Below are 21,890 nucleotides of genomic sequence, written 5' to 3'. Positions count from 1 at the left end.
AACAGAATAAGTCTCAGACTAGGAGGTTGCCATCCAACACTACTTTAGTTTGGAGTAGGAAGCCGGTGCAGGCGTCTGTCATGGCCCTAGCTACACCAGAAAAGATGTACACAGTGTAGGATCCGTGGTCCTCGTAGTGGGTATATCTTCTGTGATATAACGCCTTGTAGTCCGTTGAAATTCAACTGACGTTTCGGGGGAACATATCGACTCCATTCACGCTGGTTTCTTGCACGTTGAAGATGGAGGCTATTTGTTCCTCCGAAACGTCGGTTGACTTTCAACGGACTAGGCAGTGTTATTTTCTACAAGATAATTCTCAAGTCATATGCAGATTTACGAGCAGAACACCACACAACAAACGAACGTCCCGGACAAGTAGGGATATTTTTGCGTCGTTTTCGCGGGGGGATCACACTGGAGGAAATAGAACCCTGATTCCTCGATCGTCCTAACTGTGGTCTTGTCATTATGTTGATGGAAGTAGCCCAGGTACATTCAATAATAGAGTCAGTTTATGGTTAATGAAATAAATAAGTAATATAATATTCGCATAAAATATATTCCTCTTGAAAAATGTATAGAGCTAGGTGAATGATAAAGAGGGTTTCTGGAGATTGAATTACGTTCAAAAGAACGAACAGACACACAGACACAACAGGTATCAAATTTTCTTTTGCGCTGTAGCGAAACGTATCTCAAAGTTACACAAGGATATATTTTCCTGCTTTGCATATGCAGTTTAAACAGAAGCTAACGATCAGCGCTTTGATCTCTCTCTGTGCTGTCCCTTGGGGAGGCAGCTGCAAGCCGAGGTGAGGAAACTCCATATATTAAAAAGATGAACTTGTATTATTTATTCTAATTATCTGATGGTCCGTCACGGCTCAGCTTCTGTGTCCTATCTGGCAAAATGAGGATAAAAACTTTACAAATATTTAGACGAGCAGTGACATTCCTCTCCAAGTTTTAATTAGCCTAAATGAAACATTTCCAGGAAGTTCTGTAATCCTGTTAATCCTCTGAAGTCCGAATTCCATTAAACTTTTTTAAATATCCAGCTGCTGCCTCCCAGTATACAAGTTTCTCATTGCACATCCGAATTTGTTGGCGTTCTTTAAGGAAATAATTCCTGTTTATTGTCGGAATTTTACGAAACACGCAATACAAGGTACGCATTATATTGTTCTAATGTTACGTGGATGTATTACTTAACAACGGCAGCCTTTGCTAAGTAATAATGGAGTTATGCAGCCATTTTGTAGGCAACAGAACAGTAAACACGTCTACAATAATAGGTGCTTTCAATGGGATCCGTGCCGAAGATTTATAGGGGAGAGTGAAGGTCATTTGTAGCCACTCATAGTTGAGAAGCCGTGATTCAAGGACACGGAGCCGTCCTGGAAAGGGTTTTTGAGGGTTCAGCTGTGAAGTGTTAATAGACGTTGAAGACTTTGTGTGCTATAGCTACAGTAATCTGAAGAATGATAAAATTGTGTCTACTTACGACGTATGAATGTCCAATAAATCGATTCACCAATCCAAACCCCGTCTTTAGTCACTGATACACGTGACAGTATTTTACTTTAACGGTGCTCCTGAGACAAAAGGCATAGAAATTAAAACTAGACGCATTTGAGTAGGCCATATGATCATGCCTTTGTGACAAGCTTATGGGAGTGTTACCTGAGGGCACCGCAAGTGGCTTGGCAGATATATTTGCAACCACTTTCAGTCCACGCTTTGTTAGGAAACTCCAGGGTAACTCCAACTGCTGGAACTCGTGTTCTCCCTGGAAGTTTCTGTACAATGGTAGCTAATGGTGGAATATACTCAGTGTCCTCTATGTACTTCCGAAATATACAGTCGACAAAAGCAAGGCCAGAGGAACGAGATGGTCAAGTGACAGGATCGGCCTTGCCAATTCATTTCTCTAGATATTTGAGATTTAAAAAGCACATAAATTCCTTGTGGAAATGCGGATAACCCCCGTCTTGTTCGAAGCACGTCTTCGGGAACNGAGTTTTGAGGGTTCAGCTGTGAAGTGTTAATAGACGTTGAAGACTTTGTGTGCTATAGCTACAGTAATCTGAAGAATGATAAAATTGTGTCTACTTACGACGTATGAATGTCCAATAAATCGATTCACCAATCCAAACCCCGTCTTTAGTCACTGATACACGTGACAGTATTTTACTTTAACGGTGCTCCTGAGACAAAAGGCATAGAAATTAAAACTAGACGCATTTGAGTAGGCCATATGATCATGCCTTTGTGACAAGCTTATGCGAGTGTTACCTGAGGGCACCGCAAGTGGCTTGGCAGATATATTTGCAACCACTTTCAGTCCACGCTTTGTTAGGAAACTCCAGGGTAACTCCAACTGCTGGAACTCGTGTTCTCCCTGGAAGTTTCTGTACAATGGTAGCTAATGCTGGAATATACTCAGTGTCCTCTATGTAATTCCGAAATATACAGTCGACAGAAGCAAGGTCAGAGGAACGAGGTGGTCAAGTGATAGGTTCGGCCTTGCCAATTTATTTCTCTGGATATTTGAGATTTAAGAAGCACATCACTTCCTTGTGGAAATGCGGATAACCCCATCTTGTTCGAAGCACGTCTTCGGGAACATTAATTAATTAATTAAGCAAGAAATACAACTTTACTTTTGTACCACTGATGATGGTTATTTAAGGACCACAACTTATAGAAGTGGCCACAACTGTATATAGCTCATATGGCGGTACACAGTGACCATTAGTGATATAAGCAGGTAATTAGTATCTAAGTACATAGGATACCTGAAATTCAAAATTTATTTCAGAGTTAGACCGGAAACGGATAAAATGATTTGTCCATATCAAAGAATGGACAGAATGGGTGGGGGACCGAGAAGAGAATTAGATTTAAAGTTAAGGGAAAAAGACTTGTGTGACGTCCCAGAAAATACTTTTTAAGCAGGAACTGCCAGATATCAAGAAGAAAGGAGAACTGTCAAGACTCAGAAAGGAAGGATTTTGATAAGGGAACAAAAATGGAATGGAAACTTTTCGTCCACAAATATTTATAAAGGGAAACTATGCTAGAGGAGGAGGGGGGGAGGAGGAGGAGGAAGAAGAAGAAGAAGAAGAAGAAGAAGAAGAATGTGATGATTTAGCAAAAAAAGGCCGTTGTAACACAAAAGTGTCGGTATACTGAAAACCAGTCACCTGAAGATGGCTGAGCCGGTTGGCCTAACAGTAACACACATGACCTCCATTCATGAGACAATTGGCAAGAATTTCGGCCGTGGCATCAGCTATTCTGTCGGGAGTTTGCCTTTCACCTTCGGTCCTCTGGGCAATTTCCTGTCCGGCATCTTGATTACGTCATGACCGAGCCCTTCCAAAGAATTGTTCTTGTATCATCATCTAAGCCGTTTCCTGACAGCGTCGTAAATATCCTGAAGATGGGGTTTGAAGTATTTAGCGAAACGTCTTGTAGGCCTCTGTCAAGTATGGCACTACGCATTCAATAGACACTGCCCAAAAAAATGTTGCTACAAATGAGATATAGTTGGAGAAACTATAAAATTACGAGTTTTGAATGGTGTATCGGCAGAACACAAGACACTAATACTGTTAACCGCTACACCGCGACATTCAGTGTCAATTCACATAAGATCCATTTTAATGTTATCCGCAAATCTCCTGCTTGTGTTACAAGTAAACCTGTTCTGCAAGGGTTTTCCATCAAAACAGTGTACGAATCTCTGCTTTCATTTAACTTAACTTAATTCCGTGGCTTTAGTTCGCAAGCGAACTTCTTTCATTTAGTTCCTATAATTAATTACACCTATGAATGAATGAATACATATACAAGGGGTGGGCCCTCTAGGACCTTGCACCGCGACCACAGTGATCTATTGTGCTTCCCCTTTTGGTTATCCCCTTAGCAATCGCGCGCTTAGGATGGTCAGAGCCTCCTTGTAAGTCCCTGGGCTTTTTCTGGAGCTCTGGCCATTTCTGTAGGGGTACTTCCCTCCGACCTTGGCCTCTTTAAGGTACCGGTAGGGGTTTCTCCCTGCTTGGACGAGGCTGCATTTCATGGTTGCTGTCTGCCCCCAGTTCCTGCTTTGCTTGCTCCAGCTCTTGACTTTTTTAATTTTCGTCTGGCGCATCTAGACAAGGCTTTTTTCGTTAGACGAAGTCCACCTACTCCAGCGACTAGGTGTCCCAATCCTTCTCCTACTGCAGGTGTGCTAGAGGTACTAGCCCCCTGTAGTGGTATGTCAATACTACTGACTCCCAATAGAGTTTTTGCTTTACCTCAGGTAGGTTCCGAACCACTGGTTCGTCCCTGCCTTTGGCTGAAAATTCAACAGCAGGTTCGCAGGCTGCACCTGGGTCCCTTAGTGGTTCACCAGATCTTCCAGCCCCCCCTGCTGAAACATTTCTCGTAGGGATCCCCTTGGAGGGGGGTCCCCTTTCAGTTTAAAATCATTAAGAACGGTTGTTTTTTTTCTCTCTCATTTTGGTCCCACGAGATTTGGGGATTTGAAAGGTCTCCACCAGCAGCGCCCCACGCCCCATACGGGTGGAAGACATAAATACAACGGGGTGCTGCCTGGTGCCCCGAGGGGATCGTTCAAGGCACTGGCTAATTGCCACCCCAGTGCCATGCAGCCCTCAGCACGATGCCTCACACCTTGGCTTAGGTGGTTTGGTCCTGTAGTGAATGAAACCCTCACAAGCCTCCAGGAACAAGAGTGCCTGTTCAGAGGAGAGGGGTTTCCCAGATGATTAATGGGAGTGCGACACCAGTTAGTCATAAGGTTGCGACCAGGGCAACCTACATGAGAGAGTCGCCCCTGGGGGTGGCTTATGAGCTCCCCCATTCAAACCCCTTCACACAGGTTGTCAAAACAGTTTAGAGTGTTGAGCCCTGAGGCTTGCGGCACCTTATCGGTGTTCTAGGGAGACAGCTCAAAGAGCCGTAGCTACCCCCATAGGAGTGCTCACCTGCATTCGTCCTGGGTACGCCGTAGTGACACCCAAGCGTCATTATGCCGCCGCGTGAGAGGCTCTGGTCATAAAGCCATCGCCGTTTATGGGAACTTGGCCGCCAGCCCCGGAAGGGGGCTGTCGTTGCCCGGCGGGACCACGAGGAGGTGTCCCAACGCATCCCTGGTCCATGATGCGTCCCCACTAACGACACAGCCGTGATTCGGCCAACCTCACCGAGGATGGCGTCATTACCACCCGTAACATGTGACATAAAATCATCACAGTTACCCAGGGCTCAAACCCGGGCCGCCTAATTACATCTGACATAAATGTCTAACTGAATTACGTCTGTTGTAATTACTGCCTTCCGGAACGTGGCGTGTTAGAGCGTGGTAGATTATTATTAAATTTTCGGTGGAACGTGGTGCATCCTTCATCATGGTAGAAGGGTAAGTCTAGCGTTGTGAATGGGTACGAATATAGAGAGAAGGAGGATACTCGCAACCATTTCTTTCGTCTTTACTGGCTTTCCTGCGTTATTTTCGTAACGATCCACTAGTCTATACGGCGTTATAACCCGTATGACACTACGCTCCATAGCAACGGCTTTGAGCACCTCACATCCCACTCCCTGGCATCTTGTCATCTTTATGATATTCTTCGTCTGTTTCTCTTTGCTCCTACATGGTTCTACTTTCAGATGGAGTCACTAGCTGCAAAATGCGCCTCACAACGGTAAATACAAAGTTCATTCCTACAGTTCTTGTGGATATCAAATGTATAGTCAGAAAGACGCTCATGTTTCGGAGGAATACACTGCCTCCATCCTTACGGTAGAAGATTCCTGTTCAAGTTAGCACGGCGTTACTTCCTGCAAGACGACAATCCCAATATAAACTTCGCTCCCTTCTGCTTTCACGTTCAATGGAAAACGAAACTGAATTCGGCTCATCGCATTCGACAGAATCGATTAATTTAATCGAGTGTTTGGAGGGTAGATAGCAAAATCTATGCGGCAGCATTGAATTCTAACCACTCTCAATTTAATTGCACTTCAAACGGGTTTGAAGTTAGTTGAATGGGCCCCACACCAGTCCATTAGCAAGGCCGATTAGACAACAGAGGGGGGATATTACAGAGCAGAAGATAAGAGACGAAAGGGGAGGGAGTGATTTAATGCGAAGAAGTGTGCATAGACACATCCTTCTGGGATGTTCGTATATTCACGAATCCCAAAAACCCAATTCCAGGGCTCTAATTCGAATAATGTTGGATTTGAGGTTCTCACAGAGATGATTATGAGGAGCACTGTCTTCTGGAATGTGACACCTTGTAGTCCTGTAGATGTTCACCGACGTTTCGTAGGAACGTTCTGCCTCTTCCTTTAAGGAGGTACAGTAAGGTAAGAAAGTACAGCGGCCTCCATAGTCTAGAGGTAACGTTCCCACCTCATGACTCGTAGTACGCGGGTTCAAATACCCTCCGGGAGGGACTTTAAGCCGTGGGTCCCGTGTCGTAGCTTTACGGCACGTAAAAGAACCTCATATCTCATAAGGAGGTCACTGAGCCAAATTACGGACGTTTCCCGCCCAACAGCAGTCTCTAATACCTCTGGTAGATGGGGGAAGCATTATAGATACCCCTCAGCTAGTAGAGCCGGTCTCGCTGGCTGGTCGGGACTGATGGTAAGCACCAGTACCGGTAGAATATAGAGACTGGTAGAAATCATAGAGGGAAGCACAATGGACCAATACAGGTCTAAGTGCATGAGGAAACCCACCCTCTCCAATAAATAACTAACTAAGGTAAGAAAGTAAGAAACAAGCAAAGTCAGTGACTACACGACTTTACATCACAAAGGGCAGTGTTCTTGGGGTGAATATGTTTTAAAACCATCAAAATGTATAGAACAGAAATGTTTGTCGGGTTTAAAAATAACTACTTTTAGGTATAAAATTTAATACGCTGCTTCGAAAAAAAGAGCATGTCCGTTGGTTGCTTTGTCTAAATACTTTGTAACTGTTCCAAATGAAATATCCTGAACCTTGTGGGATGAAGTGAGGCCGAGGATGTGACAGTCTGCCTGTCACAAACTTCAGATGAATATGGAATATCAGTGGGTGGATAAATGAAACGAAATACGAGAAACAACTTTGTCAGGTTGCTTGCCTAGAGTCGCACATGCGCGCTTCTGTCAGTTGGCCAGTGTCTAATTCAGAGAAAGGAAGAGGCAGCGCCAGGGACCTCATTTTATTAACTGAACGCAAAGTTATGAATAACTAAATGTATGATGTATGTTTTGATGTGGACTTCAGCCATTTTAATTATACCAGTAAGCGCCTTTCTTCTTCGTAGGAAGGTTGATGGAGGCACAACTTCACGGCTTGATGGTACATTTGTAAATTCCTTTACTCGTCGGTTGCAACCATTTCGCTGAAACCCACTTACGGCTTCCTTAAGGCCGTAGGCACAAGTTCATTCATTCGTCAATGGCTCTGCAGCCCTTTGTTGGGCCCTGGCCTCCTCTTCAGTGTGTAATCTTTTTTACACAGACGGTAGGACTCCTTGGACGGGGGATGAGCTCGTCGCAAAGCCGCTACCTACACCCAGGACAAAACAAACAGAAAGAACTCACACACCGAGATCCATGCCTTGAGTGGGATTCGAACCCACGACCACAATACTCGAGCGAAAGGAGACAGTTCATGCTATAGACAGCGAGGTCACTGTGATGGTTCGTAGGCAAAAGTGTTGCTAGTAAATTATAAATAAATAAACTGATATCAGTGTCACACTTGGTCTTCTATCCTAATGGAAGAACATGCATTGAGGATATTTAGGAACAGTGTGATGACGAGAAAGCAGAAAATGATAAAATTACTCAGTAACGCAATGAGGATCCTCATAATTTTTCCCTTACAATACATAAGCTATCAGGATGATCTTACAAGAAAAATGTCATTGATGATAAATATATCAAGCTGGGAGAATATCAAGCACTTCCAAAATTATAATTCTGAGACCGGAAGAGAGTGCCTTATATCAAATGGGTGATTTGGCCGCTTGTGAGACAGATATCGATTTTAAGAAACAGTTTGGATTTGAGGTTCTCAGAGAGGTGACTATAAAGACTACTGTTCTCTGCAACAGAATTGCACCAGTTCTTCTGAGTAACAATCTGTTTCCGTCTTCAGGGTCGAGGAATAAGCCAAACAGAATTCCAGTAAGTACAAAGCAAGTGGACCATACAATGATGCAAAAATGTATTTTGATTTTGCTTACTGGATTCATATGGCCCAGGAAAGGTTTCACTGGTGAAACTGCTGGTTCCTTCTTGCGTCAAATTGTGGCCTGTTGAGTAAAGCAAAGTTATGGCTTTTTAGACATTAATTAATTAAGGAGAACTATAACTTGTTACGGTCTAATATTGTCATAAATTTCTCTCTAGTAAACTCGTTCATCCCAGGCTTTAGTTTCGCTGTAAGGAATACTGTAACTTTAGTTTCCCTGTCAATCAGACTAAAGCCGCTGTTAAAGTAAAACGGCGGAATTTCTCCCTAACATGACAAGCCATCTGATGAGCCTTTCTCGTCTGGATATAATGTTCTATTATACAACATAATTTAACGAGAAATACATAAAATATTACATATCTTAACTGTATATCCTACCACGTCCGTATTCTCTCACGATAATAATTTTAAGCGCATATAGTGAAATAATTCGGAAAATACTTGTTTTCTCGTCATGTCCGTCAATAAGTAACAGCATCCTGATTACGGACCTGTCTTGAATGGAACTTACATCCAGAATATATGACATGTATGTTGATGTTTCTTTTTAAAGTTGAAAACGTTATTATATTAGGGCGCAAGTGGATTGAAACCATAAGTAATAGAAAATATAACAATTTGTCCATAACAGAAATTGTAAAAATTTGTAATTATTGATACCTTCTCTAATAAGAAACCTCTCACGAGTTTTGAATTGTCTCTCTGAAAGCAGAGCCACTCATTCATTCATCAGTAATCTGTCAGACGACAGGTCCACAATCTCTTCCAAAACAGTTCCTCCACTTAATGAGATCTTCTGTTTTTGGAAAGAGACTATCCAGGAAAAGTGATAATGTGGTAGTTTTTCCATTTGCTTTCCACATCGCAGTACAGCAGCCGTTCAAACCACTCTGGTCACGCCTGTTGCTATACGAACTTGAACCATCTCGAGCATCATTTGTTCTGTGCTTCAAGTCGCTACTGATGACGCTGCTTCCGGCATCAGTTTTTGGTGTCTCTCTTCGTCTGATGCCTACCCTTTGACCTGTCCAGCAAGGGAGGCCCTGCCAGTAGCTACGCTGCCGCTGGTATAGCTCTCAGGGTCCTTACCATACTCAAACCCCCTCACCACGATAAGGCGGAGACACCAACGAGGGGGCAGAGCCACATGTAAGTATAAATCTTGCAACTATTTACTGAACTCATAGCGCCGTCCCCAAATTCAAGTTGCATTAAATGCTATGATTTCGAGGGGTCAATGAATTCTAGCAACCATTTTGTCCAATTAAGTGACGTACCATTTTTGCAATGCCACAGGTTCACTGAGCTCTGTGATGAGCTGACGCACTGCAGTGGCTACGTTTACTATGTCATTGTTACATGAACTAGGAGCCTGAATTGACAGACCTGTTTTCTGAATTTCCTGTTGTGGCAGACGCTACTCGACGGGGTGCCGAATGCTTTACCCTTCTGTCTGATGTGCATTTTGTGGATGGTGCTGAGCGTCTTGACGCGGTGCAGCTGGGTAGGACTGCTCTGGTGAGGTGAACTAAAAGAAGAACTTCCTCTCAGAAGATACCTGGGGAATTCGTTGAGCTGTTCTTTGCGGCTAGGTGTTTCGGTCGCTCCGTCGGTTAAATTTCTGCTGGCCTTCAAAGTCAAAGTCAAAATCAAGTCAAAGTTATGTTACGACTCACGGTCAGTCGGCCAGTCTTTTGAAATAAAGCACCCATCTAGGGCTTAAGACCAGATTTTTATTACTGTCAGACAGTTGCGGGTTTGTTGATGTGGGGCGCGCTCTCTGACGAGAAGACGGGTCTGTCGTTTGCCAGAGTCACAGTCGGCAGTAATAAGTCTATTGTCAGTATGTACAGTTTATATTGTACATGTTATTAAATATATGTATATAAATATGCACATAAACTTACACAAGACCTCGTCAGTCCAGACTCAGTACAGCAGATCATGCCCTGTCATTAGTACCTGCTGGCCTTCGCCAGCACAGTCTAGTTATACATAGTATAGCCTTGGGACAGATCGTATAGGAACCCCCGTTTCCAATAATTTTTCTTTTGTCACGTATCCTCTGCCGCGATATTTGTTTATTGAACCGTTACCTAGCAGCAAACAAATTTCCTTTGGATCAGCTCTTCCGGCTTCGGTCATACTTCCGGGTTCTAAAAAATGTTTATTTCGTCCACAAAAGGAAATGGTGTGTTTCAAGGTAACAGAATAGGCCGAAAACGTCCAAATTCTTGCGCTGTGCGTTCAGTTCCAAACTTGTGCATAGTGTTGTCTATTGTATGCAGCCATATGTAGGAATAGTCAGCTCTTTGACAGAAGCCCTTTCTGAGTTGTTAACAGATTGTTAACAGATTGAAAGAATTCTCTGATTCTTTTTTACGAAACCAGAAATTCTACGACGGTGTTTACAGATGACAAATAGAACGTGTCATAAGCCAGCTCAATCAGTTTCACTGTATCATAACCTGTTCTCCTAACAGTTATTTTGTGATTTCCTTCCCCCTTTGCTCATATCCCACAAGTGGTCCCTCTCCTTAAGAATTTCAGCCAACATTTTGTTCGCATTGCCTGCTAATCTCTTCTTTACCGACATAGTCCCCCTAACATGCAACTGTTTCATTCTCCATTGCTCGAAACTCCTAACTTTTATTCAGCAGCGGGATAGGCTATGGAACTGAGAAAGCACTGGAGTCTGATGAAAGCAGGAAATTACTTCGTCAGACATCGTACAATAACAGAAGTCATCAAGCGCCTAGAACTTTCCAGGCACACCTTACAGTAACTGTGTAGTTAATTTACTGTCGTGCAGTGGAGAGCCTTATATATAGCAGTGACATGAAGACCAGAGTTTTCCCGAACCTTCTCAAGAGCTACGGCTGTAGGGAAACATATCTTGGCTGGTGCACAATGTTCATTACAGTAATATATGGAGCAGACTCCAACACCAAAGCAGTAAGGTAACATAAAATTGTCTAAAGAAGCAATTGGAGAACATTTAAATATAGGGAAGATAAACAGCAGGGAAGCTGATAATTGCATCGTTTGGAGCTTTGCTGTTATTGGATATTAAATTAAGATTGTGGGATACGGCAGAACAAGATATAAATGGGACATATTGGTTTTTACGCCTTAAGAAGACAGAATTAAATGCAGTTATTCAAAGTTGGCGAAAGTGGGCAGTAGTAATCGGACTCATCATTGGCAATCGAAACACCTGCAAGTCTAACCCAGCTACTTCCAAGGGAAGATGAAATATTCAACAAAACTGCTCGGAGTTTTTGGAACAAAGTTCATATTTCAGCGATAGGGTTGGGACCTTACTTGTACCTTAGGGCGCTGTTTGCATTTCTTATGCTGCCCTGAGTACGTGCACTAGAAAACGGCGAATGAGGCATGATAATAATTATTATGTGGAAGGCATCCTACAATCCAGTTTATAAATTGATTTATAGAAAAGATACTGATAAGATTCTGGAAGTTTTGGAAGGCAAGATATTTTCGACAGCGTCCACACTGGCTTTGGAATCCAAATAGCCTCCTACCCAATGGCTAATGTGGTCTGTCTCTCCGAAAATAAAGCAGAAGGTGCATGAAGTTACCCACTTACCTCCATCTGGTGCCGAGGTTAAAGATACGTTCTCTAAATCCATTCCAACATGTCTCCATGGCATGGTGCTTAATTACCACAGGGACAAATTTACATTTTACACATACTTGTCTCATTCTTTTCCCTCGCAGCTACACCACTCTTCTCGGAAAGTTCACTAGGTACCACTTCATTGTACTGCTCTCTGACGTAACGCCACGAACTTGATAACGTAGAATGTAAGAGGAGGTCTATCTCAACGCCTTCTCGTGCAGACTGAATGGCAGTCTGGCAACAGCGAACTGTGATTGGTGATGTGTTAAGATTGCATTGTTCTCGCGCCACGGAAGAACATACACTGCCGCCACATCTGACCACGACAGAGCAGGCAGTGAGAGTGACAGTAACAGTGGCGGTACAGACCCCTGTTTTAAAGGTTCTTTATTGACTTCTGTAAGGTGAATGCAACATGGCTGCCACCTTCACAATCCAACTAGCTTTCCGAATTTTAACGTACTCCGCGGCAGTAACGTTTGGTAAGTTACATAAGCATACCGAAATTACTGTTTCTGTGTCACTAGCAAAGTGTTTGGATCAAAGAGGCATTCTTAATATAGCCCCATAAAATGAAGTTGTTTAAAATTAGTAAAATTTCTGCTTAACTTTTTACTTGTAGGAATAGATGATGGAAGATCGCGGCCAGAGATATTGTGACATTGTGAGCGTTGGTTACTACAGGCAAACGAGCGTCTGTAAGAAATAGTTTTATAGAAACTAAATTGCGAGGAAAGAATCGTACATGTCGGTAATTATAAGACACATGTACCCGTACTGTCTGCCACGTGATTATCCTACACGAGAGATATAAATTCATGAGAAACTTCAATGTGAAAGAAAAGAAGAGAGACGAAGAAAAGAATAAAGAAGAAATCGGTTAAGCAAATGTAGGTTAATATGAAATGAAATCTTTTCGGGCGACCAGCTGTATCGATGTGAATTTACTGTATTGTATTAGGTATTTGCCTGTATCTGTTTTAATTCCGTTCATAATTATATATACAGTTAAGAAGCCCATTTTTAATTAAAATTATTATGATGACTTGTAGCGTTAACAGTTAAAATTAAAATTACTATTTTATATATATAAATAAAAATTATATATATGTTCTCATGATGTAAATATATAATATTATAAAAATATGAAACACTTATTTTAATTTTAACTTTAAATGCTACAATTTTATCATGATAAATTTAATTTTAATTTGGCTTCTTAACTGTATATTTTATAGATAATTAAGTAATTAAGCAAATGCAAAAATTTATTACTGATAAAATAACGAATTTCGCTTAAATAATTTCAGCATATATTGATGTTGATAGATATGGTAGAATCATGTTGTCATATAATTCATCACAAGTATGTATAAGAGTTTTCTGGACGATATGCGTGTGCATATTCCAGCATATAGTACTTTTCTTATTCACAGTCTTGAGAACCTGAAATCCAAACCATAAAATTTCATTTACACATATGATTACTTTACTGCCATTGCTAATTGCACCTAAGTACGACTTTTTGTAGGCACCATTCGAGAGGGCTAAGTTAATTTTCTGGCTGTAATTCCAACCGGTCCTCCACAAGCCAATTACTGTAAGAGCATCAGCACCTTTTGCTATTTCTAGACACTGAGCAGCCAGCCAAGTTTCTGCTTGCAAGAACAGCGATTATAGTCGGAAAGACAGAATAACACAGTAGGTTAATGTGCAGTTAGGTAGGCGGGGCGATCAGGCTCCAGCGAAGGATTAATGTACCATCACACAATAATTGCTTTAATTAACGAAACGAAGCCGAGAGGAACGTGTGGAGGGGAAACTGAATAGAGAACAACCCTCCGTACTATAGTTCGTTGGCGTTCCTTTGAAATGTTATGATCTCTTTAAGGTAATTCATTCCAGAATGTTACTGAAAACGGTGGCTCTGTGAAGCACGGAGTGAGTACGAGGGAAAACGGCTGGAGTGGGGAGGAATTAAAGGATTTAGGAGTGGCTGAAATGTATGAAGGAAAAAACTACAAAAACAATGAAATAGCATATAAACTAGATAACATTATTAAGCGTTAGTCTTATAAAACACAGTGGTTACTACATGTACCACCTGTTTCAAAAATAATAAACTCTTAACTTTACTTAAATAATGTATTCATGTTTCCTTATGGTTCCCAAAATAAGTGATTATGCCAGTGTGAACAGAAATGATCTCGCTTTTTACTGGAGTCACTTTGTGTTTTCTGTGGAAGTAGGGACCGAATGAACTTCTATCATGAAGAGGGACTAACCACTTTGCTGCGAAGGTCGTCAAATTATATATTTTCCTAAATTAGGAAATTCTTCATTATAAACTCTGTTACCTGTAGTCCGCAAGCGAACTGCACCGACTGAGCGACTGCCGCTTGTCGGCGAAGTCAGTGCCAACTTTTTGCTGATAGAGAGTGTCGCGTGGTCAACGGATCCCCACGGCCGTTAATCTCGATTTTCTAGACCGGAACCGCTATTTTCTTGAAATAGCTCCTCAATTATCCTCACGAGGCTGAGTAGACTCCGTTCCAGATCCACTACATCTCAGAAAATCTGGTAGCGCCGGGAATCGAACCCGAACCTCTGGATCTGTAACCAAGAACTCTGACCACTAGACCACATGTGCGGTTGGAAATTCATCATTAATCCAAAAAGCAGAAATGCAGCGGCCCTTGTCTGAAGACGCTTACTTCTAACCGTCACTTGATACTACTCTCATCTGAAGTATGAGTGGGCGAAACCTAGGCACGTTCTGGCAAAATGATGCACTTTCCCTACACAAATGAAATTTCAGCCACTTCTCACTTAAATTTCTTTTTCAGCTACTTTTATACTATTCCTTCATCTTTCCATCCTTTTCTCTCTCTCCGTCTGTGCTTCGTAAATTTAAGGGTACTAGGCACTTGTATTCCGGTCACGGTAGCCGAGCGGTCTAAGGCATGTACTATCTTCCCTCGCTTGGAAACCGGGATCGTGGGTTCGAATCCCACTCAGGGCGTGGGTGTTTAGTTTGTGTGTGTGCGTTTTTCTGTGTTTGTGTACAGGTAGAGGCCTTGCGACGAGCTGATCACCCGCCCAAGGAATCCTACCGAATGTGTAAGATCTANAAAAAAAAAAGACTTGGGCCTTAGCCGGATAAATTGGAATAGACCAGGAAGCAGCATGAATGTAGACAACACCATACCGAAGAAGAAACTGGAAGGGGGGGGAGATAACCGGACATTACGTTTCGCTGGCGTTCAAAGATGGCGTTCAAAAAAAAAAAAAAGAGCAAGGAATTTCAAAGGAAATATTCAGTTGAAGCTACCGCTGCTTGAGAGGTTAAACAGGACATAAAACATTAAGAATAGGCAGGAGTAGACTAATGTAGCTCCCTGTTCATTGTTATCACATACAGAATGTCCGAAGGAGAGTAAATAAATGTTAAAATTTCTTATTTTAAATCAAGCGGGAAGAGTTCTATTTGTCCTACAAGTATTATGGAGTGCATGGATTCGAACCCACTATCCCAATGTTGCAGCGGGCCACTGTGATCGACGCAATAATGAATGGCGTTGTTAAAAATTAATTGTATGGGATATTACGAGTATTGCATCCATAGATCATGTACCTTAATTGTATTTATTGTTAAATTGTTAAAGTGGGGTGTCAGTCCTTTACATAAATTATGTTACGTTACTTCAAAAACATTATATTACATAACAGAGAACGTTAAGAGATGCTCTGCTGACGATTTCTACTACTGTAGACCGATGGCCGAATCATTTTTGTCTAGTGACCATAGGTAAATGCATTCGCGCTTACAAATTGCTGGTCTTATCGTACATTACTGAGTTAAATGTTAAACAGTTTTTATATACAGTCTCTAATTCTGATGTATTTCGTGAAGGAGAAAGATACAAGTAACTGGGTCTGAAGGCTTCAGTGTTCCACGTGAAGAAGTGAATGGATATAGGCAAAACTCTCACAAGAAAACAATGGCCGCACGAAGTGCATTCTGTTGAACTTTGCATTGTTTCCGCTGACGGCTCTGTACCATTGCTCGCTTCTAGTCATTATCGTGGCGAACTACAAGCACCAATTGTACTCTGACAGGGAAAGTTCTGACAGTGTTCTGATGCTGAAGGAGTGATGAAATATTCAAGTCGGAATGCGAGTGCACGTGTTAAACTTTTTGAATTTAATGTGTTTTTATATAATCATGAAATACATGTGGAATTGAATATAACTGTGACTAAACAAAGTGGCGTGTATGTTTTCATCATTACGAAGGAAAGCAATCAGGAAAATGTTAATATGGGATTCATTCAATGTATTTAAGAACGTAACCTCTGATATTGCTTCATTTGTATTAACGCCTTACTTTACTACTTTCCATAGTGCAGCACTAACCAATTAAGCAGCAATAATACCGTATATGAACTTCGGTACACTTATGTTTGTTTTGTTGTGGCATAATATTGTGTTTAGAAAAACTTTACATCTTAGCCATATTATGAAGAACTTCGTGGCGAAATCTTCTAAGTGCAACGGCGGACATGAAGCTAAAATGTCAGAGATGTTACTAGAAGTGTTTCCGTAATAACACAACGAGATACGAAAGAAGGACTATCGAAATGAAGCTTAGAGTCGCTCTTGTCGTGTTGCTTTGTGAACTGAGCACATGTTGCTACATCTTCCCCACAGAGATGAAGGATCCATGCCGTGATAAGAAGTGTCCGTACGGGGCGCGGTGTATCGCCTCGGTAGACGGACTCACTGCCACCTGTGAATGTCCGACGCGGTGTCCTGCCTATGGAGACCACACCGGCTCGCGGCCTGTCTGTGGCAGCGACGGGATCGACTACAAGGACCAATGCGAGCTGAGACGCGCGGCGTGTGCTGCCAATCGGGAGGTCACAGTCAGGTTTCACGGAAAGTGCGGTAAGTAACCTTACGTTCATAGTCTGATATTTGCTCCCTCTGGCGTAACAACAGCTTCAAGTAGAGGCTTCTGTATTTTAGGCCGTGCCCTCTCTTTCGGCATGCAGTTATTTTCCCAGGGTCTACGTACAAATTGTTATTTTTAACAATAAGACTGTTTTAGTGCTGTAAGAGAAAAAGATGGCATACAGGAGTATAATGACTTCTTTGTGAGAGACTATCCAGTCATCAGTCTCTCTGTCATCATGTAACAACAATACAAGGGCAAATACACGGGTTCTCGTCGAGTTTTACACAGGGGAGTTTTGTGAAATGTGTTAATAGATTTCCATTTTGATTCAAATCGGACAACAAAAACGGACACTTTTCATTATGATCTACGGGATTTTCTGCAGGCATCTCCAGCTTAACACACTAAATATTTATCGAAGCGAAATATATTTCTAATAAAAATTGTAGAGAATCTTGTTTGTTTTCATTATACACACTGTAGTCGGCCTAACTTCTTTAGTGGGTACCACAAACTCTATGAGATTACTCTAAAATAATTCCCTCCTAACTGAATCATAGACTTTCTTCAAGTCTATGAATAGCTGATGTACTCTCTCATTGTACTACCATTTTCTTCTCCAACATCAGACGAATGCAAAAATATGACCACTAGTTGATCTGTTACGTCGAAATCCAGAATGGGATTCCCATCAATTCCGTCTACTTATAGAGGTAACCCTGAAAGCAGGATATTGGTTACAATTTTTATGAAGTTCATGAGAGTGATTTGCCTCGATAATTATTGCAGTCAGTTTTATCGCCCTTCCTGTAAACTGGAACAGTAACAAGATCTCTTCCACTGCTGAGGCAGTTCTTTATTCCAAATAGAATCAGTGAGGTTACGAATCTCAGACCGTAATATTTCACCTCCTGCCTAAAATATTTATATTATTCAACTTTGCAATAACAATTTTAAACTCAGGAGGACTAGGCTCAGGTACTAACGGCTCAGCTGTGTGTACTTGAATATGCTTAACATCACTGATTCCGTAAGCATTTAGTAACTGAGAGAAGTAGTTCCTCCACCTATTCAAAATGTTGTGGGAATCTGCAAGCAGATCACCATTGTCATCCTTCACTAAGTTACTGCTAGGCTGGTAAGCCCTCTTAAAGTAATTTATTCCTCTATACAGGTCTCTAATATTCTTGTTGTTACTGTTCGTTTCAAGCTCATCAGTTTTGTCTTTCAGATATTCCCGCTTTTTATTCCCGAAATGCCTGCTGGTTCCACGTCTTATATTGATCAGATTATCCACAAATAACTCGTCTCGATCCCGCAACCACTACTGTTTGTCTTGTTTCCTTCGCTATAATAACTCTGAGCACATTTCGTAGAACCATGGCTTATGCTTCTTCAGTTCATAATAAGCTATACTCTCTCAGGGCGAAATATTTATATTACGTATTCTCTCTTTACAGTTTTCCAAGCTCTATTAATATCCACCTCAATGTCTGAGTTTTCCAAAACTGCGAACCTATTTTAGATTACAACGCGATACTACTCTTTACCCTCTACTTCTTTTAATTTCTTGGGATTTAATCCTCTCTACATGAATTCTGTACGTTGTTTATTTACTCACTGCCAGTCCCTCCCTAACGTTTCCCACCATCAGGTAGTGGTCAGAATCATAATTGCTGCCCTGAATCATCGGACATCAGGTATACTTGAATGCCGTCACTTATCTATCAAAATATGGTCAATTTAATTGTGAGACTTTGCATCAGGAAATGTCCGAGTAAATTTATAAATGTTACGATGTGGGAACGTCGTAGTTTTGACAATTAGANAATTTTAATGTATTATTTGAAATGAAAGGCCAAATAGTTTCTTTTCGTTCATTATAATTGAGAGTTATAAGTAAAGTTGAAATTTTGTTTAATTTTCTCTAAACTTGTCGAAACATCCTGTAATGAATCGAGCAGCACAGAAATTGTAGCCATATACAGCCGTCACAAATTTTAAATCGAACTACATTTTATTTACCTTGTCTTGTTCAATTTATCCCTCTCCTCAGCATCCTGCCTATAACGTTGAATCACCTTGTACATTTGACGTCACATCAAGTACAGATACTCCTTCCTGTACAAAGATCGCTTCATGAAATTTCGTTTGTGCAAACTTCATAATGAAGAGCATACCCTCGAATTGGCTTTGGATAAAATGGTTCTATTCATATTGCGACATGTAAACTCGTTGCTAGGCAACGACCGCAAAATAAGTGATTATACAACAGGTATTGCTAAGTAACGGCTGCACAAACAAACATATTACGGCGGCAACAATTGCACTGCAGCAGAGATACTGTTTTTTCTGTGTGGTCCGTGCCGAGGTGTTATAAGCAGGAAAAGTTAGGTGTTGAGTTAGTCAGTCAGTGAGTGTGCTGGTTAGTAACTTAATGAATATTAGTGAGTTAGCGAGTTAGTTAAATAACTGCTAGGGTTCAGTTAATGTGAGCGATTGCTGCTAGAAGCTGTTAGCAGAGGCAGACGCAGAAGCGTTAGAAGCTGCCGTTAGAAGCCGCTAGGGAAGACTGTGACAGACTGAGGAGAATTGGTGCGTTGTGTAGTGATTTGCGAAGTGTGTAGAACAGTGGGAGCATTATCCACGGTTGAAGTTGTGTGTTGTAAGAGTTGAATAAGTCTGATTACCAATCCAAGCTCCGTCCATAATCACTCTTATCAGGTGAAAATATATAACGTTTTCTTTCGGACGGTAGGTGGTAACATGGCAACCAGTCATTCCAGTCCACAAATGCGAGCTAGAATATTGAAATATTTCCTTTTACAGAAGCATATACACGACAGGCAGTGCTGCGGTCGACTGCTTCTTCGCGGAATCTTACAAGGTACTTTGCAATTGCCCTAGGAGACTGTTTCATGCAGTAGAGTACAGACTTGGTCCTCAAGCTTTGATTTAGCGCTAGTTTCAGTGTAAGCAACTTTATTCATGAACTGATGTCTCACTGCACAGGATGTAGTTCTCCTTCTTTATCAACTCATTACAGCACTCCCTTCGATTCAAGTCACACAATTTAATCCGAAATGTACTAGATTTAAGGGGCCCATACACGTAAGAGTCCTGCTCGGCGAGCTTGACTCGGGAGCCTGGCTCGGATTAATTTCACCACAAACGCATGAGCTGACTCCCAACTTTGCGACCCACACACGGACAAGTTTGGCTCATTGGAACCCGAGCCGAGTCGGACTCGCGAGCCAGACTCGTACGTGTATAGTCCCCTTTAGGTTCCTTCAGAATGTAACCTAGTGAACTGAAGCAGTTGAAAAAATCGCAGAACTAGGTCGGGGTTTTCTGCGGATTCAACTGCCACCTATTTGAAATGTACTGAACGTATGAGAATGAGAAAAATGGATGTTGAAATTTTCATCTATGTTGCATGAAAGAACGGTATTGTAGGAATGAATGAGTGGAACGATGAATGAATGAAAGAATTGATGAACGAGCGAATATTTTACTAGTTCCATTACAGTTTACAGTTTGGGGTTCTGACTCCAGGATATTTCCGTTCGACATCCCGCCTCAATTTCTAGGGGCGTTCAAAAATGATTGACACTAATTTTTTTTCCTCACAGTAACCATTTATTGGAACAAAATATATTCAGATTGTATTAGAGGTATTCCCCGCCAATGTCTCTGCACCTTTGCCATCGCTCCTGCAGTTTCCGTATCTGCACAGCTACTGCCCCTATATTGGATTCGAGGTTCTCACAGCGGCAGCCATGAAGACTCCTATCTTCTGGGATATAACCTGGCTATAAGGCTTTATAACCCAGGAAACTGAACTCTTCACACAGTTCCAATATTATACAACTTATGCACTACATGATTACTTTAACATTTCAGTTATGTGCCCTGTTTTTCTGTCTGCTCATTACTAGTCATTTCAGTTTATTTCTCTTTCAGTCTCTTCTTATTATCCTCTCACATTTATCTATATATAGTCCCATTTTCTGCAACCTGCCTTTATTCTTGCATGCTACTATATTTCTAACACCCATTCTTGTGCCGCTTGTTCACTGCGCGGTTCCCCAAAACCTCACACCTCAAAATGTAATTCAGATCTTCCCCTTAGCTACATATACATAAATCCCCTGGTCACCCTGGTCCCCTTCAGTCTGCAAACCATATTTATCAACATGCTACAGCTCTTTTCGTAATTCTATGTGCACCTCCTTCTCGAGGTTGCTGAAACGGAGAAGTGTGCAAAGGACTAGCAGTTTCACGTTCTGTAAAGTTTCCTGAGGGTTTTTTTACCTGAAATACTGAAGTATGTTAAACGTAATCCAGTCCTTTGGAAAATGGGTGTACTTTACACGAGGGTTGGAACTTTAATAGTGGCAACACTGCTGTAGAGACGCCATGCAACGGAACCAAATAATGTCGCTTATACCACACGTTAGTTACATACCTACCTTATCTCAGAGCAAATGGACTCTCCCTTCCCACATCACGCACATGCGCAGTGACGAGAAGAACAGAGCCTCGTGTTAGCTGGCGGTCTAATGTAGTGCTGTCACGATATTTTCGAACAGGAACAGCGGAGTTGGAAAAAGATTGAATGTGCCAGAGGCCGTACAGCACGACAGTGTCATGAGGGTCTTCAAGAGGCTTGCGGGCAATCTGCATTGCCTTACAGAACAGTGGCAAGGTGGGTAAAAGCCTTCAACGAGGGACGCCAAAATGTGGCAGACATGCGTCGGCCAGGTCGTCCTAGTGTCGGTGAAGAAGAAGTGTATGCTCTTTGTGCGTTACTGGAGAGTGATCGACGCCATACGATTCGTGAGCTGGCCCGAGAGACAGGATTAGTGCATGCGACTGTGCTTCACAATCTGAAGGAACGCCTGGGCATGAGAAAAATTACATCACTGTGGATTCTGCATGATTTGACGGAAATATAGAAATGGCTACTATACGACGCTGCTCGTAACCACTTGGAGCGCTATGAGCGCGAA

General features: G+C 41.9%; 1 protein-coding gene across 6 annotated transcripts in view; it reads left to right on the top strand.

The window, feature by feature from the left end:
* Positions 1–21,890, top strand: part of LOC111868839 (agrin) — a 922,237-nt gene that overhangs the window by 814,991 nt on the left and 85,356 nt on the right. For 5 of the 6 annotated variants that reach the window (XM_033753190.1, XM_033753193.1, XM_033753191.1 and 2 more), the window contains exon 5: positions 16,632–16,868. The exons of the other annotated variant lie outside the window; for it this stretch is intronic. In XM_033753190.1, coding sequence (XP_033609081.1) covers positions 16,632–16,868 — 237 coding nt within the window. The remainder of the gene's footprint in view (positions 1–16,631; positions 16,869–21,890) is intronic. 6 annotated transcript variants of the gene reach the window in all.

Source organism: Cryptotermes secundus, unplaced genomic scaffold, assembly GCF_002891405.2.
Source record: "Cryptotermes secundus unplaced genomic scaffold, Csec_1.0 scaffold310, whole genome shotgun sequence".
Lineage (NCBI taxonomy): Eukaryota > Metazoa > Arthropoda > Insecta > Blattodea > Kalotermitidae > Cryptotermes > Cryptotermes secundus.
The sequence above is the reverse complement of the archived record's forward strand: the minus strand, read 5'-3'. Positions and strand labels throughout refer to the sequence as shown.